The sequence below is a fragment of the Alosa sapidissima genome, chromosome 17 (assembly GCF_018492685.1).
Source record: "Alosa sapidissima isolate fAloSap1 chromosome 17, fAloSap1.pri, whole genome shotgun sequence".
NCBI lineage: Eukaryota > Metazoa > Chordata > Actinopteri > Clupeiformes > Clupeidae > Alosa > Alosa sapidissima.
The window spans coordinates 14,248,375-14,263,682 of record NC_055973.1 but is presented as its reverse complement, the minus strand read 5'-3'; the positions used below and the strand labels follow the sequence as shown (position 1 = coordinate 14,263,682).

At 42.2% G+C, this 15,308-nt stretch overlaps 1 protein-coding gene across 1 annotated transcript in view; it reads left to right on the top strand.

Moving 5' to 3' along the window:
* Window positions 1–6,366, top strand: part of vipr2 (vasoactive intestinal peptide receptor 2) — a 29,676-nt gene extending 23,310 nt beyond the window's left edge. Inside the window, exons 8-13 of the mRNA XM_042068557.1 lie at window positions 1,433–1,493; window positions 1,794–1,863; window positions 2,827–2,918; window positions 3,469–3,607; window positions 4,000–4,041; window positions 4,730–6,366. Of these exons, the coding sequence (XP_041924491.1) occupies window positions 1,433–1,493; window positions 1,794–1,863; window positions 2,827–2,918; window positions 3,469–3,607; window positions 4,000–4,041; window positions 4,730–4,903 (578 nt within the window). The 3' untranslated portion in view covers window positions 4,904–6,366. The remainder of the gene's footprint in view (window positions 1–1,432; window positions 1,494–1,793; window positions 1,864–2,826; window positions 2,919–3,468; window positions 3,608–3,999; window positions 4,042–4,729) is intronic.
* The last annotated feature ends 8,942 nt before the right edge of the window (window positions 6,367–15,308 follow it).

Below are 15,308 nucleotides of genomic sequence, written 5' to 3'. Positions count from 1 at the left end.
AAAGTACTCCTTTCACTTCCTCTGAGCGACTGCTCCTGAATGTGCCATGAATCTGTTTCCCGTCTTTAGTATGTATTTTTTTTTTGAACCCCTCACCTCTCAACTGAAAGCACTTACAGTCATTAGAGCACTCAAGATCAGTACTTGGCAACGCAACCTGTCAGGAAAGGTTTTGCATTGACTTTTAACCTTGTTGGATGTGTAGATGAAAGAATGTTTACCAGTTCTGTGAAGCACACCCTGATGGCTATCCCTCCACATTCTCTCTCTTTCATCCTGATAGGAGCAACAATCAAATGGCATTAATCAAATGCGGCTTTTGTTGGTTGTACACACACACACACACACACACACACACACACAAATACAAACTTCTCTCTCTCCCTCTCTCTTAGTGTCCCTGTCTTTTCAACTTAAGATTTAATCACTCTACAAAGCCAGAGCTATCTGCATAACATTCTGCTTTACACTCCACACTGGGGAATTGTTGTCCTTTAGGAGAACACAAGAAACACACAGCTCTCATCCTCGTTTCCATGTACCGTGCAACCACTTACTTTTACACTGGGGCATTTCCCCTGTCGATCTAACCTGGAAAAAATCTTTTGCCAGAGGAAGAGAGAAATGAGGGTCTTGGATGCTCTCCTAGTGCTTCTATTGGAGTTGCTGTGGCTGGCGTGGACTTTGGCTCACCAGGAGCATCAAATCAACACCTCGTTAAGATTCCCTTTCATGGTGACAGTGATAATAAAAAGACCCGCTCATTTAGTTGTCTCAGTTTTCCCACCAGGTTTATTTTTGACGACAGTTAAGGGCCAGTTTTTATTTAAAGCTGTGTGTGTGTGTGTGTGTGTGTGTGTGTGTGTGTGTGTGTGTGTGTGTGTGTGTGTGTGTGTGTGTGTGTGTGTGTGTGTGTGTGTTCACAGCCATCCTTTAAATGATCACAGTTTACTTCTGTGAATAGGACACTGTATTGGACAACTTCATCATTCAGGAAGCGCTCTGCTAAACCAACCACTTCATATCTCACCCTTATCTGTGCCATTACAGTGCTCTAGTTGGGATGTACAGAGGACTTTCTCAATGTTAACTAAATCAGTTTTGCCATGACATTTTCAAAAATGGAGCAAAAAGTGGTGAGTCTTTTAGTTTTAGTTTGTAGGAGCTTTGGCTGCAAGTAGTGTAGAAAGTCAATATACAGAAAGTAATCTAAGATCAAAAAAAGTCCACACTCACTTAAATCCTTAAAATGTTTTATTCAGGAGCCTGGGCAGGAAGTCATTTGCTCTTCATTGAAATTTAGCAAACAAGAGATATGCCACTCTCTGCGATGGCGGGATTGTTGCTGATATCACAACCTCTGCTGTAATGGTGTCATTGTTTCTCAGTATGTTGATGGGTCATCTCTCTGATGTGGCGCTCTTCTCCTCAGGGTTCCCCACAGTGTTTGTGATAGCATGGATCATCAGCAGAGTTTACCTGGAGGACACAGGGTGAGCATCTGAGCACAGCATTTATGCCATCATATTTTGCTGCTAGTTTGTACTCCAGGGAACAGACAAAGGGAGAACAAATCTTGTTGGACAGTCGTTCTGCTTTGATCCATGTATTGCATGATGCATACCATTCTTGTGATCATCTAGGATGTTGTATTATTCGACACTCTGATCCAATGTGTCAGCAAGTCCTGGAGACAGTGTACTCCCTTGACAGACACTTCTCAAACAAAAATCAAGCAATGTGAAAGAACAAAGGATTATTCTCATATTGGACATATTTTCCCCTTCTGTTAGGTGCTGGGAATGGAATGACTCAGTCATCCCTTGGAGGGTGATCAACTGGCCCATTATGGCGTCTGTTATAGTAAGTGTGCTCCATATCTCCTTGTTTATGTCCCCCAATCTCAAAACTGTTAAACAGAATGCCTCGTGTGAGGAATGAGTGCTATGTCTGTTTATCATTCGCATAAACCTGCCAGAACAGTTTTCGGGGCAGGTGAATTCATCTTTTAGGTTTTTTTTTTGTCAAGTGATCGATTGCTGTTGATATACAGTACTCACGGCCATTGCATACTGTATGGGCAGAAATGTCGGTGTTTGGAGGATGGATGGATAATGTTGTTGTCAAGACCAGCTGAGGTCCGAGGGTGGACATTACTGTAAGCTTATGAGTGGGAAAGGTATCACATGACCTAGCTAAGCTCGTGGTTGTCATTTTTGGTTGTTTGCACCCCCATGCATTGGCTTCTGTTAATGGGCTTAACACTTCAGCACTTGTCCACTGACATGAGCTTCGTCCCCCCCCCCCAACCCCACAAATAGACGGTCTCTATGAAAGTAGTGTCAGAAGCGCAGCTGATCACATCCCCACGCTCATAGTGTTTTCATAAATGAGACAACAATAGATAAATGCAGGTGTGTGGGTGGGTATGTGTCAAGCTGAGCTCCATGTGGGCCACTTTAGAGAGAGACTCTCCGTGTTGCCCCACAAAAAGCCTCCGAGCTGACGCTCTGTTTTCCGTTATCTCCCCGAGCTTTAATTAATGCCTACGCCTGCATTTGACCCGCCAGCCTTCTCAGAAGCTTTAACAGTGATCGTGATACAAAGCAGAGCATCAATCCATTCAGATAAAGTCAAGACACATAATGGTGTGATTGAACCCTATCATAGTGCAAACTGCAGGGAGTGCTTTTAAAGAGTATGAAAGCAGCAACCAATTGTTTGTATGTTTACAGGAATATATATTTATGCGTATGTATTATGGCACCTGTGGAAAATAATGATACATATTGTGATAAACATGGTGCTTTTTTCTCCTTTTATTAGATCAATTTTATCCTCTTCATCAGCATCATACGGATCTTGGTGCAGAAGCTGAGATGTCCAGATGTTGGAGGAACTGATCAGTCTCAGTACAAGTTAGTCCCTCACATTTACATGTCTGATAATAGTGCTAAACTGACACAACACGCAGACATGCTATTAAACAATAGAAGTTAGTGCAGAGTGCCCTCATATGAATTGAAACTGCCAAAAGTCTAGAGCTGAAACTGCCAGTTGTCATTCATTGATTCATGTGGAGCACTTTGGTTTCTAGGCTGATCTATTTCCCAAATTATTTTTTGTCTATGTTTCATTGACATGGAAGCCTCAAAATGGGTAGGAATGTATTCAGACTTAGACAGAGGGAGCGTGCTGTTCTTTGAAAACTATTAATCTAAACAGCTTGAGTGCTTGCAATCTGGTTTATTGTTCTCTGTGCTCTTGCAGAGTAAATGAGATGGGGTAATTTCACACAGTGAAAATGTTACTTCTACACCTTTTGTTATTGCTTGATTGGGCAATTAGTCAATCTTCGATATTTATGTACAGTATTTCGACTTATTTTTTACATTAAGTTCTGGTTCAATATCCATCATGCAACATGCAGTCTGTCTACATTGTTGTATTATCTTTTTTTTTGCTCAGGAGGCTGGCAAAATCAACACTTTTGTTGATTCCCTTATTTGGAGTACATTACGTAGTGTTTGTGTACATCATGGAGAAGAACAGTGAAGCCATAGAAAAATACAAAATATTCTTTGACTTGTGCGTCGGATCATTTCAGGTAAGGATAAAGCTTGCTAATCTTGCACCTAGCAGTAAACTTCAGAGTGGTGTGTTGTGAGAAGATATGTTATCAGCACTCAGTCCCAAAAAAGAAAGATTAGGCTACAGAGAATCTGGGAGCATTACTGTGTTACCACGTAAGTCAAGTCCTCTGAACCCTCTTTGGCTTTTAATGATTGGATTGGAGTATGTGAGACCCTCTCTTACTTACCAACCATATCCACCAGCATGACTGAACTGATCCAAGAAGAGCCCTTAGAAATGAGTGTGCAAAAGAATGCACTTAGGCTACTTGTAAATATGAACTTCACAAAAACTCTTATCTTATCTTCCAGATCCAGTCATCCTTCTGTTGTGAATGAATGTAATAAATGATTTTGTTGTCTCTAGGGCCTTGTTGTTGCCACCCTGTACTGCTTTTTGAACAGTGAGGTAAGCCCTTCCTCCACCCAGGCTCCTTTTATGCCATCATACATTTCGACTTAGGCTACAGACAGACAGATACAGACAGGCAGACAAACAGACAGACAGACAGACCCGATTACAATACCTTCAGTCCTTTAAAAGCACAGGATTGGCATGTTTATATTTAAAAATTAACACCCATACACTCATAAGTCAGGATACTTCATCCAGGAACTTGTCACAATATAAATATTTTAAAACTATTTAAATGCTAATGCAATGATTGTACATGCTAAATTGTGTTTGCTGGGTTCCCATAGCAACAGCAAAAGAACTAGATGCCAAGTGAGCATACATAATAAGCATTCCGTCACTGCTCCATAACTCCATAACTGGATTTAATATGTCAGTTACATGAGGAATGGATGATTAAAATGTAGTTTAAAACAGTGCATAGTGTTAAAAGCCATTAAATGTTGCAATGAAACTAACAATACTAGCTCCAATTCTTCAGAGCAGTCATCCTCAGAGTTGACCCCAGATCAGTTGACAGGCTCTTTGTGTTGCCTGTGGACCTTCATTATACAGAAATGCCCATCTGCTTCAGGGCCGAATAAAATCTGAACACATTATATTCTAACTGGAGGACATGGCTACAGTGCTGAGCATTGCAGGCAACTCTTGAGTTTTGTATCCTACTGTCCACGTGCCCCAGGTCCAGAGCGAGGTGAAGCGGAAGTGGCGAAGCGTGTGCCTTAAGCGCTATGTTGGCCAGGACTACCGTCAGCACAGCTCATCCATCTCCCGCAACGGCATGGACAACGTGTTGCAGTTCCGCCGCAACACCCGGGCTCAGTCCTTCCTGCAGACGGAGACCACCGTGGTGTGACCTGGACTTTTGGGGATCAGTGGGACGGACATCTCCTGGAGATTTGACTCTGACCTTTCTACTGGGGGGTACAACCGACTAAAGTGTGAAGTCCTTCTTGTGCTATTAATTTGGTTTTCATTTTCAAATCCCAGAATTTGGTCTTAACGTTGTCTTCTGGGTCATGCTTAAATGTCAAACTTTTACATCACAACTGCTGTGGTATTTGTCACAGTAGCTTTGTGCTTGAAGCTTGATGATCTGATTAATATGGTTATTTTAGTACCTCTTTGATACTGGCTTGATGCTTGGTGGCATTTAGGTTCAAATTAAGTTTGCGTCATTGTATATCACAGATATATGCTCAAATCAAAGACAAAAGTCACACAGGGGACAAGGCAGCTCATTTACTAGGGTTTACACGGTATTCAAGTGTGCTGATAATCTTAAAGAAAGGGCGTCTGACAATAAAAGGGCAAGGCATTTATTGCTCACTCACACATGAATGTAAAGAAAACAAATGGAGATGTGGTGATGAAGACATTTCATGCATCTTATACTGTACACACTGACATATATGTAACACCACAGGTCAACAGTTATATATATATATATATAGGCCCATTATATTGTACATATTTGACATGGGCCTGGTCCATGACATTCTTGCAGTGTTTGTGATGATTCTACACTTCTCTAAAGTATTTAACACAATGCATTGTGGTGTAGGTGATGCCTTTATGTTATGCTGAGAGTCTGTTCAGACTTTGTTGAGGTGTGGTCTTGTATGTAAACACCATTACAGAGTCATCGTTAGAAATACATTAACAGTGTTAGTGATAGCGCTGCAAATTTAACAAGTTCTTTCTCCCATATATCAGCATTACATTATTATCTAATTTGCCCCCTTTCCTTACAAAAAAAAACAAGCTGGTGTTTTTATGAGTTTCTACTACTCTGGTGGATTTAATTTCTAAATGCCACATTAAAGCACAATATGAGTAGACCTTTATTCAAAGGTGTACTGAAAATGCAAGCCATGCTAAGGTTTAACTTCAAATTCTGCTCTCTATTTTGTTGCTGTTGTAAACTCAGTGTTCATGGGAAAAGACTTCATGGAGGGCACAGAATGAATGTCATTAGTCGATGATAATGTTTCACAGCATGTGATTGTATTTTTCATTTTTTTGTACATGTGTATTTTTTTGTTCTAATTAAACAGGATGGATATACTGTAGAAAAGATATTATTGTAATTGTGTGTACAGAGTTGTATATACAGTAGGAAATGTTCTTGTCTAGGAGGCTTGTTTATTTCTCTAAGGTCTTTTACATGGAACATGGAGTTCTGGCATTGTTTATTTGTTACAGTGTTATGAAGTTCAGTCTTAATATCATCTAAATGAATCTTTGTGCCATATAATTTTTTTAATATTAGCAAAAAGACAAAGGGAAACCATGAAATAAAAGTTGATTCATTATGTATTTATTTTGTGTCTGTTTGGTCTCAAAACCAAATGTATTTTTCTGATACTGATACAGTGACAAAATCTCAGGCTTAGAAAGAGACCTGTATCCTCTTCAAAAGCCAGTTTGTCATTATGCATATTTTTTTTAATATGTCAGCATTTTTGACATGTTCAGTTAGGGATTTTATTCAGCATGAGGAAGGGCTTGGATATCAGTCAGTCAGTGAAATGAAGATGGGGAAAGTTTTAAGGCTGCGTTCTTGTCAGAAGTTGTCCTTTGGAAGGTTGGCTGATCAAATATGGTCTATGTGTCGCAAATCAAACCAACATATTTAATGCCAGTCAGTATCATCTGCACAGTATGCACACAGCTTTGTCGCATGCACTACTGTGTATAATTTTTCAGCTTTTTGCATACTTCTATTCTTGACAATGTGCTTTACTTGCTGTCTCTGTGAAGAAAATACCACATGGCAATGTGCCAGTGCTTCAGTAGAGTAAAAAAAGTTTCAGCTCTCTAACTATGAATACAGGATATTTGAAGGCTTACCAACCTTAATACCCTGATATGATAAGAAAATAAACAGTTCAGATATCATTCTGTATCTATCATCAGACTTGACTGCTTGAGAGTGCGGATCACTGCGTGATATCACCACACAGATTCTGTCTGGCCAGCAAACACAAGTTGCATGTGGCAGTTAAGCAGTTCTCTTTTTTGACCAACAAGCCTCAACATGAACTACAAAAAATACAACCTATTTTGTTTTTCTATGCTGTATAAATGTCTTGTCACAGAATGAAGGGGCTTTCTTCTGATGGCAGTTGGCTCTTTCAGCTGTCCGGGTGGCAACCTTAGGACAGTCAGGGTCTATTGTGATGGCTTAACTCTGCAACAGCTGCCCTTTCAGTACCCAGGGCATTGAAAACTTCTTTGATGTGCTTCACTATGGCCCTTTTATTCTCAGACCAAGTAGCAGACGACGACCTTATGTCATCCCAGATTGTGGAAAAGGATTCTACCTGGCATAGAAGAAGGCTTACGAAAGTCTCTTGGCAGAGAATGGCTTTGCCCAATGCTTCCTTTGTACTTCAGAGTGGCAGTGCAGCCGGGCAGGGGGGTTTTAAGCGACAGAGTAAACTAAGGGACTCATGTCAGGAGGTTTCAAGCCTGTTAATTCCCCTGCTGCTTTGATGCTCCACCTTATAAATAGTGCAGGTAAATTTCTGCTCGCGTGCACGCAACATCCCTGCTGATGGTTGTTTACTTGTGTGCTGGGAAAACACACACACTCCTGACAATACTGTCTGTTTTTACAGTGTCCACCTGCAAGGGCTACCTGACTTGAATGTAAGCAATGGGTCCTACAAGACTGTGAGATGAGATTTGGGACCAGTACATCACCTTGTCTCCTTTCTGTATTTTTGCCAATGTCTTTGGCCGAGTTCAGTTTTGGGCTTAATGTTCAGTAGACCAGGGGTCCGCATGACTCACTCTGTGATGTCACACGGTAGACAAAGTTTATCTAGTTGTATCTATTCATTAGCTGAACGTGGCTAAATGCTGCACTTCTTTTTAATTAGCTGCTAACTTTCCCCCCTCAGGCCCTGTGCTGATTGAAGAGATGCTAGGGGACCGCTAACGCTAACCTGAGCTGACAGATGCGTCAGGACTGCCCTTGACCATGTGTATTAGAATGAGAGACAGATGGCCAGCTTTATGCTCTTTGAATAATTTCCTTCCTTGGCACAGGCAACAATATGTCTGACAGTTCCTGAATAGACCAGTTAAAAGATTAACAGAAAGGTTTGTGTCAGTAATTTCATCATTTTTGTCAAGCTTTGTCTGAAAAGAGCACTGTATAGAGGGAGATTCTCTGGATTTGACCTATCCTGAAAATATTATAGAGGCCTACAAAAAATGTATGACTAAATGATCACATTTAACCGCAATTTGCTTTATAGGGTGGAGAATGTTCCAAATCAGACAAACAAATCAAAATTAATTTGACTTTTTTTCCTTTTTTTGTGAAATGTGATTTCCTTTCCTTAACAAAGTGTCACATCCACAAAGAGGTCCAGAAATCAGTCTTAAACTGAGGGGTAGGCCTAATAAAAATGAAAGTTTGAGGCTTGGAGAAAAAAAAACTTTGTTGACTGTCAGGTTGGAATAGCCTTACCTGTGTTTCATTTGAAATGTTTGGTGTGAGCAGAAGGCTGATGCTGTGTTCAGAGACTATAGTGGCAGAAAGTCTTCAGTGACTCTGACTGATACTTTTAACCTCTGCTCCCATTTTAAAGTTGTTGACACCATGTGGAGGAGTGTGGGGGTCTGGGCTGATGCACTTGTACCTCGGCGTGACAGGAGTTGTCTTGTGTGACGGGGTGAGAGAACAGGGAGGGCGTCTGTGAGGGCGTCTGTGACACAGCGAGGGGTGGTCATTCAGGCAGAGAGGAAGAGCAGGTGAGTGAAGGAGAAAGAGAGAGAGTGTGGTGAGGGATGAGGCTCAGGGGACTTGATGTGGTGGCACCTTATGCAGGATACAACCCCCCCCCCCACCCCCAGACATACATACACACATGCAGACCTTCTCCGCTTCATGGATTGCTGCATCTAGTTTAATCCCTTTGACCCTATTTCAGTTTTGTTAATTGTGTTCTTTCCCTTTTGTATATTTCTTTATTTTTCTATGTATATGCATTGTCCAAATGAGTGACGGCAGGTGTACCTACAGAGTTTTACCATCCTGTATGCATTTCTCCAGCACTAAAATGACCAGGTCTTCAGTTTGTTGTTACTCATCAATTCACAGCGGAGGACAATGGAAACTGAATCACCTCCGTTCTGAGTGACTTCGCCTGGCAGTCCTCACTTAGAGAGAGCCTGCTCATGCTGGCACATCGCAACGAGCACTTCCTCTAATACGGTCATTAAAGCCCTACCACTCACAGCACGCTGCCTTTCAGTTCATGTTAGGGCCAGTGTGATCAATAGAGCCTGCGGTGACTGCAGGATAATGGGTGCTGTTTGCTATCATTGCTGTTGTGAGAGCAACATCAAGTCCATCTGCTTTTATTGACAGGCAACAGAGGCTTTCTCCTCGCTGTCTGGGTCAGGGTGAGAAATCAATACAAGGTGAGTTTCCAAGAGAAAAATGGCAATTAGACCCCTCACTGATAAAGGAGCCAGTTTCACTATCCAAGAGAAACGTTAGAAAAACTGCATTGGTGGGTGCTGTGACAGAAAAAACAAATAGACTTCCATTGGCAAAGTTTTAAAAAAAGCTGCCTGCCTGTTTGATTCAGAAAATACTTTGTCATGTTTGGTGTCTGAGAGAGAGATTGGGGTGCCTTGGGCCGAAGTGTGAGGTCCGGCGGGCTCAGATGGACTGGGCCAAAGCAGACCCGCTGGCAGCAGATGGGAGTTCTACACACCTTGAATAATGAGTGTTCCAACCAGGAGGGGGAGAGAGCAATCGCTGCTCACACTGTCCTCCCCGCACACTCCCCCTCCCCCAAGAGGGTAGTCAAAAATACCCACACAAAAATAGAAAATAAGAACAGGACAACATTCACCCCCATAGACGTTTCATAAACATGCTTCTAGACAGCACTTGTCGGAGTGTGAATAAAATACGTGTGAATAAAATACAAACTTCAGAAGACCTGAAAGGACAAAATAAATCGTGCCGTACGCTCCCAGCTCTTCCAGATTGGATTCATGAATGTACTGTAAGAATAATTCCAAGTTCCATCCATGTCTTTTGAATGGCAAGTTAGATTCATGCAGGGCATATGCATGCCGTTTAATTATATCTCTCCTTTGTTCCTGGTCAAGTTCATTTGTAGGTGGGTCAGGGAAAGCAGTCAAGCCATAAACAGACCTCTGTGAGCAGATGGCTGGCCGAAGACACTGGAGGAACAGTGGCCCATGATGCAAATCTGCAAATGAGGACACCTGAATGGACATGTGTGCCAGAGATGGACTCCTTCGTCAGTGCTATAGGATAGACGCCAAATATCTGTCTCTGCTTTTCCTGATGTGCTGGGTCTCTTTCAGAGGCATTACTGAGATCATTTATCACTAAACTCTACATCTCTCTTTTTTTGAAATAGATCAAAATTAGTGTTTCAATAATCAGAATGCGCTTAACTTGATTTGTTTTTTCGACATTGGCACCTCAGAGTGAGCTTTGCCCTCGACTGGAGTCATTGAGGAGAAAGTAATGTTGCTCCAGGCATGCCAATTAAGATCAGATATATTTCTCTCTGTTTCACTCCTACGCGTCAGGGTCTAATTAAAGCACAGCCTTTGTTTTTTTTTCAATTTATAATGCTCCCATGGGAATGGCGAGATTTGTCCGTGGTAATATTATTCCGGGTTTTGTTTTGAATAAATGCATGCCAATCTTGTATCTCTCAAATGTGACCAGGGCTGCACGTACATGTGTTCTAATGTTTGAATGAGAGTGGAGTGCATCCCCAGTATACTCTGCTTCATATTCCTTTTAAATGAGCCGTCTTCAGCACTGGTAGGACTAGTAGCTCCCAGTTTCCTCGGTCACCCCCAGATGTATCTGAGATCCACACAGTGGCTTGTGACAAACTGTTGGAGAGATTTTCACCAAGTCCTACCAATCCCTATACCTCAATGGCATGAATCAGAGGAAAAATCCTGCTCTTGATTTCGTGGCTGGGAGAGACTGTGCTCTTTAACACAATATCGCTATACGTAATGAGGGAGTCACACAGTTCCCTTTAAGATAAGTGCTAAAACCCCAATCTTCAGTTTGTCTCTTTGTCAGGACTGTGCTGCTCAGTGAGGTTTTGATGTGAGGACAGACACAGCCACTACCCAGGATTGACTAGAAGGGTTGACCTAGGGGGGCAGACTCCCATCTCATCAGTGGAAATCCTCCATGTAGCCCCCAGCCTGGTGGGCCTGATGTGTCCTCAGCTCTCTCTGCCAGCTTGGCCTGGAGGCTGGGGCCAGACACAGGGCACAGATGTGAATGCGAACCTGCCGGTCACGTCCAAACCAAACTGAGCTTCCGTGAAAAAGAACCTCGCCACCGCGACCCCCTAGAGGTCCGCCGCCTGCATCTCGTTCTGTCATCGAAAAGCTCCTTTCATGTCGCTCAGTGTGACTGTGAGGGCGAAAAGCTGGAGACATGAGAAAGGGAGAAATGTGAGCTGCAAAGCTGCCAGGCTTGGAGACCCCCCCTCCTCCTCTATCTACCCTGTCATCTGAACCACCACCCCCCCTCCCATTCTCCATCCAGATTCTCCTCCCTTGCCAGGCCTCTTTGTGATTCTCTCTTTCACTACTGAATGTTTCATCTCTTTACCAAACCATGCTTCGCCCCAGTAGAATGCCTCTCTCACTATCTAACCAGCAGCACACACAGCTCTACATCTAGGTTCAATGCTTTTATGCCTCCTTACACTTTGCAAGAAAGCGTAAATAATGAATACCTTAGACTTTCACCAAACAGGAGATCTGTATTAGTATCGCTTTCTGCTGAGATTTTACCTTTGACAGACATGTGTTCTTTGATTAGAATAGACAGGAAATTTATTGAAGAAATAGAGTTGAAAGAAAGAAGGGATTAAATATGAAGCACTGTGCCTGTGAAGCACTGTGAAAAAGGGAATACATTTAAAAAAAAGACATACTCATACTTTTTTCCAAAAAGATACAGTTAAATCCAGCTTCTTCCCCTTCTAGCCCCTCCCCTAAATGGCCCATTGACATGAGCTGGTTAGAGCACTTACTCTGTTTACCTCCATATCTGTCCTCATGACAGATCCTGTCCTCTCCATGGGCATGGTCATGGGGCACGGTCATGAGGTGTGTGTGTGTGTGTGTGTGTGTGTGGTAAGGAACATGATCACTCTCGACCGTCCGCTCATGAATGAGCCCAGTCATGTTGTACCGAGGGCAGAGTCCATAGCTCTGGTACTGACACTGAACACCGTCTAATTGAATATAAAAACATCAACACACCACTTCCCTCACCCCACTGCAGTCTGTTCACCAGCTGATTTACGGAGCACTTGTAAGCACCCGATTGGGCAAGAAGAGCAAAGAATATAGCTGAGCAAACAAACTAATTATGCCTCCACTCTGTGTCGGAACACAGGGTAAGACACAGCAGCAGCGGTCTCTCGACACAAGGCACTCATGGGTTTTGACAAGAGCCCTTACTGTTATCTCTGAAAGGAGAGGAAAGAGTGTGCTGTGGGGGAAATATCCAGCTGTGCTTGGGGACAGTAACTTACCTCCAGTATGTGTGGTAGACGTCATTTGGATGTCTGCCTGTCAACACTAAGACCCTCTCAGGCTTCCGACGCAGTTTATTGGTCTCTCTACTTTTCCAGATCTAAAGTTAATGAGTGCTGAGTTCAGAGCACATAATACTATTCGACCAGGTATGTCATCAACTGAAAAACACTCCATCCCTTGAAGTGTTTCAGTCACAGAGCCTGCCAGGATTAGACTGAGAGTTACCGTGTGCGTCATGGAGGACAGTCGTCTGATTGCAATCATTTCTTGTCTTGCTTGACAAATGTTTACTCATAATGGCCTGTGTTCCATGATGGAGCACCTCAAGACAATTGCACTCATAGTCCAGCACAGAAGAAACACTCATAGAGATGATAAAGCTGATGGAAAATGTGTTCTGTGTGTTCCATTCACCTGAGAGTTATTTTCTTGTCCCCCCCCTCCCCCCGCCCCCCAAAAGAGAATGGTGTCCATTATTTTTCTTGTCCACCTCACAGATATAATTACAAAGGGTTACACTTTACTTGACAGCATTGACATAAGAGTGACATGACACTCATGAACATGTCATAAACAAGTCAGAGACGTCATTAAGTGTCATTCGGTTTTTGGGTTAGGGTTGGGATTAGGGTTAGAGTTAGAGTTAGAGTTAGGGTTGGGATTAGAGTTAATGTGTCATGACAGTGTCATGTGTTAATGATAGTGTCATGTCACTCTTATGTCGATACTGTCAAGTAAAGTGTTACCCTACAAAGATTAGAATAGAAAAGTTATCTATGAACGACTGGTCTTATATATATATATATATTTAGCATATATAACAGTATACTGCATATAATATATACTGATTATGAGTATGAATAGTCAATACCTTACATTTCCAGCAGGATGAATAATATGGAGACATCAGTCAAAAACTGAAAAATGCTGTCCTCTTGTGGTCAATCTTGTCCTTCACCATATACAAATATTGTGTAGAAATTGTTCACTGATGTTTAAAATATTTATGTTAACATATTTGAAAAGACAGACAACATATCATCAAACACTGATTAAGACAATGCATGTGAATTTAAAACAAACCTTTATTTCAGTTTTTGTCACTCAAAGAAATATTGCCACTCATTCAGTAAGGGTGATGTCAGCCTGTAGTAAGTCATCTCTCTATTCTTAAACAATGAATGATGAGTGAGTGAGTGAATGAGTGAGTGAGTGAATGAGTGAATCAAGCTATCAATCCAATCCAATATCAATCACATGTCAAGCTATCAATTGATCAATCAAATATCAGTAGAAAATGAATAAAATAAATCCAGTTAAAAGGGTGGCATGGCAAAATGCTGAACATCACAGTATGTCTGGACGATATGGCGGGCAGTGGTCCACAGGACATCCATACAGTCCAGGCCGGGGATGGTGGAGCAGGAGGGTGTGGCCAAACTGAGGAGACTCAGGGGCAGCAGAACACCCAGTCCGACAGCAGCACCAACCCAGGCCCCTCTTTTAAAGTGCCCCCAGGCCTCACCCAGCCAGCTGACACTTCAATCAGGAGACGGGGTGATGGACAAGGGAAAGACAAACAGAGGAACAACAACATCAATACGGACAGAACAGTTTGGACATGTTCCAGAACAGTGTTTCAGACGGATGTCCACAACAGGGATCCCTACAGAAGACGTCTACACCAAACTAAGACAATATTGTTCCTAAATGAAGTCAATAAAATGTAAATAAATCAGTGTAATCTCACTGTTTGCACTGACCCTACAATGTACCTGTTCTCGCTGTGCTGTGCTCGCTTCACCTCCATGGCCTTGAGTTCTGCCAGGTCTGTTTTCACCTCCTTGACTTTTTTACAGGTGACACCTACTTCCACCTCCTGCTGGCTGACGTCTCCTATCTCATCTTCAGGATTGTCTGGGTGCTGAGGTGCATCCATGCTCTCCTAAGGATAAAAAAGTAACTGGTATTTAGAAAATGCTTTTATCCACAGCGACCGACCAATTGCAGGCAATGAAACTATTGCTGCTTCTGTTCTTCTGTTCAGATTCTGTCGTGTCATCTACTTCCTCCGGAATTAATGTATGTTGAATGTGCAGTTCTTTAACAACTCACCAGCAATCCAGGTATCATGCTGAACTCTTCGGCAAGAGAGAGAGGGCTCGCTGGGGCCAAGGAGAAAGAGCCGTCCAGGTTTAGGAAACTTCCCCCTTCAGTACTGATCACAAAATAAGGATATTTGAGCTTATTTTTATTAATAGGTAGAGGCCAGAGTATGTTAATGTGAAAAACAGCAAAAGATACATACACAACTGCAAATTCCCACTGGCTCTCCAGGTCATTAATGCTACTTTTCAGTTGCTGAGAGGCAGAACAGAATGACGACAATTTGGATTAGCCTGGATGTTTTCATCAGTGTGATTTAAAAACAAACAAACACAGGCAAACTGTAGGAACAATAATGACAATTTGAAGGAAAGCAGTGAATTATACTTCTCCAGTTGTGTTGATCTCCATTAAGGAAGCTTTCTGACTGTCAATCATGCAGTCTCTCTGAAATATAAACAACATGATGAGACTGAATATCATTATATTTAACCATGCATGTAACTTCATCTACTGAACAACTATCATCATGAATGCCATGTTAGCTGTCAACACCTACTTGGTGA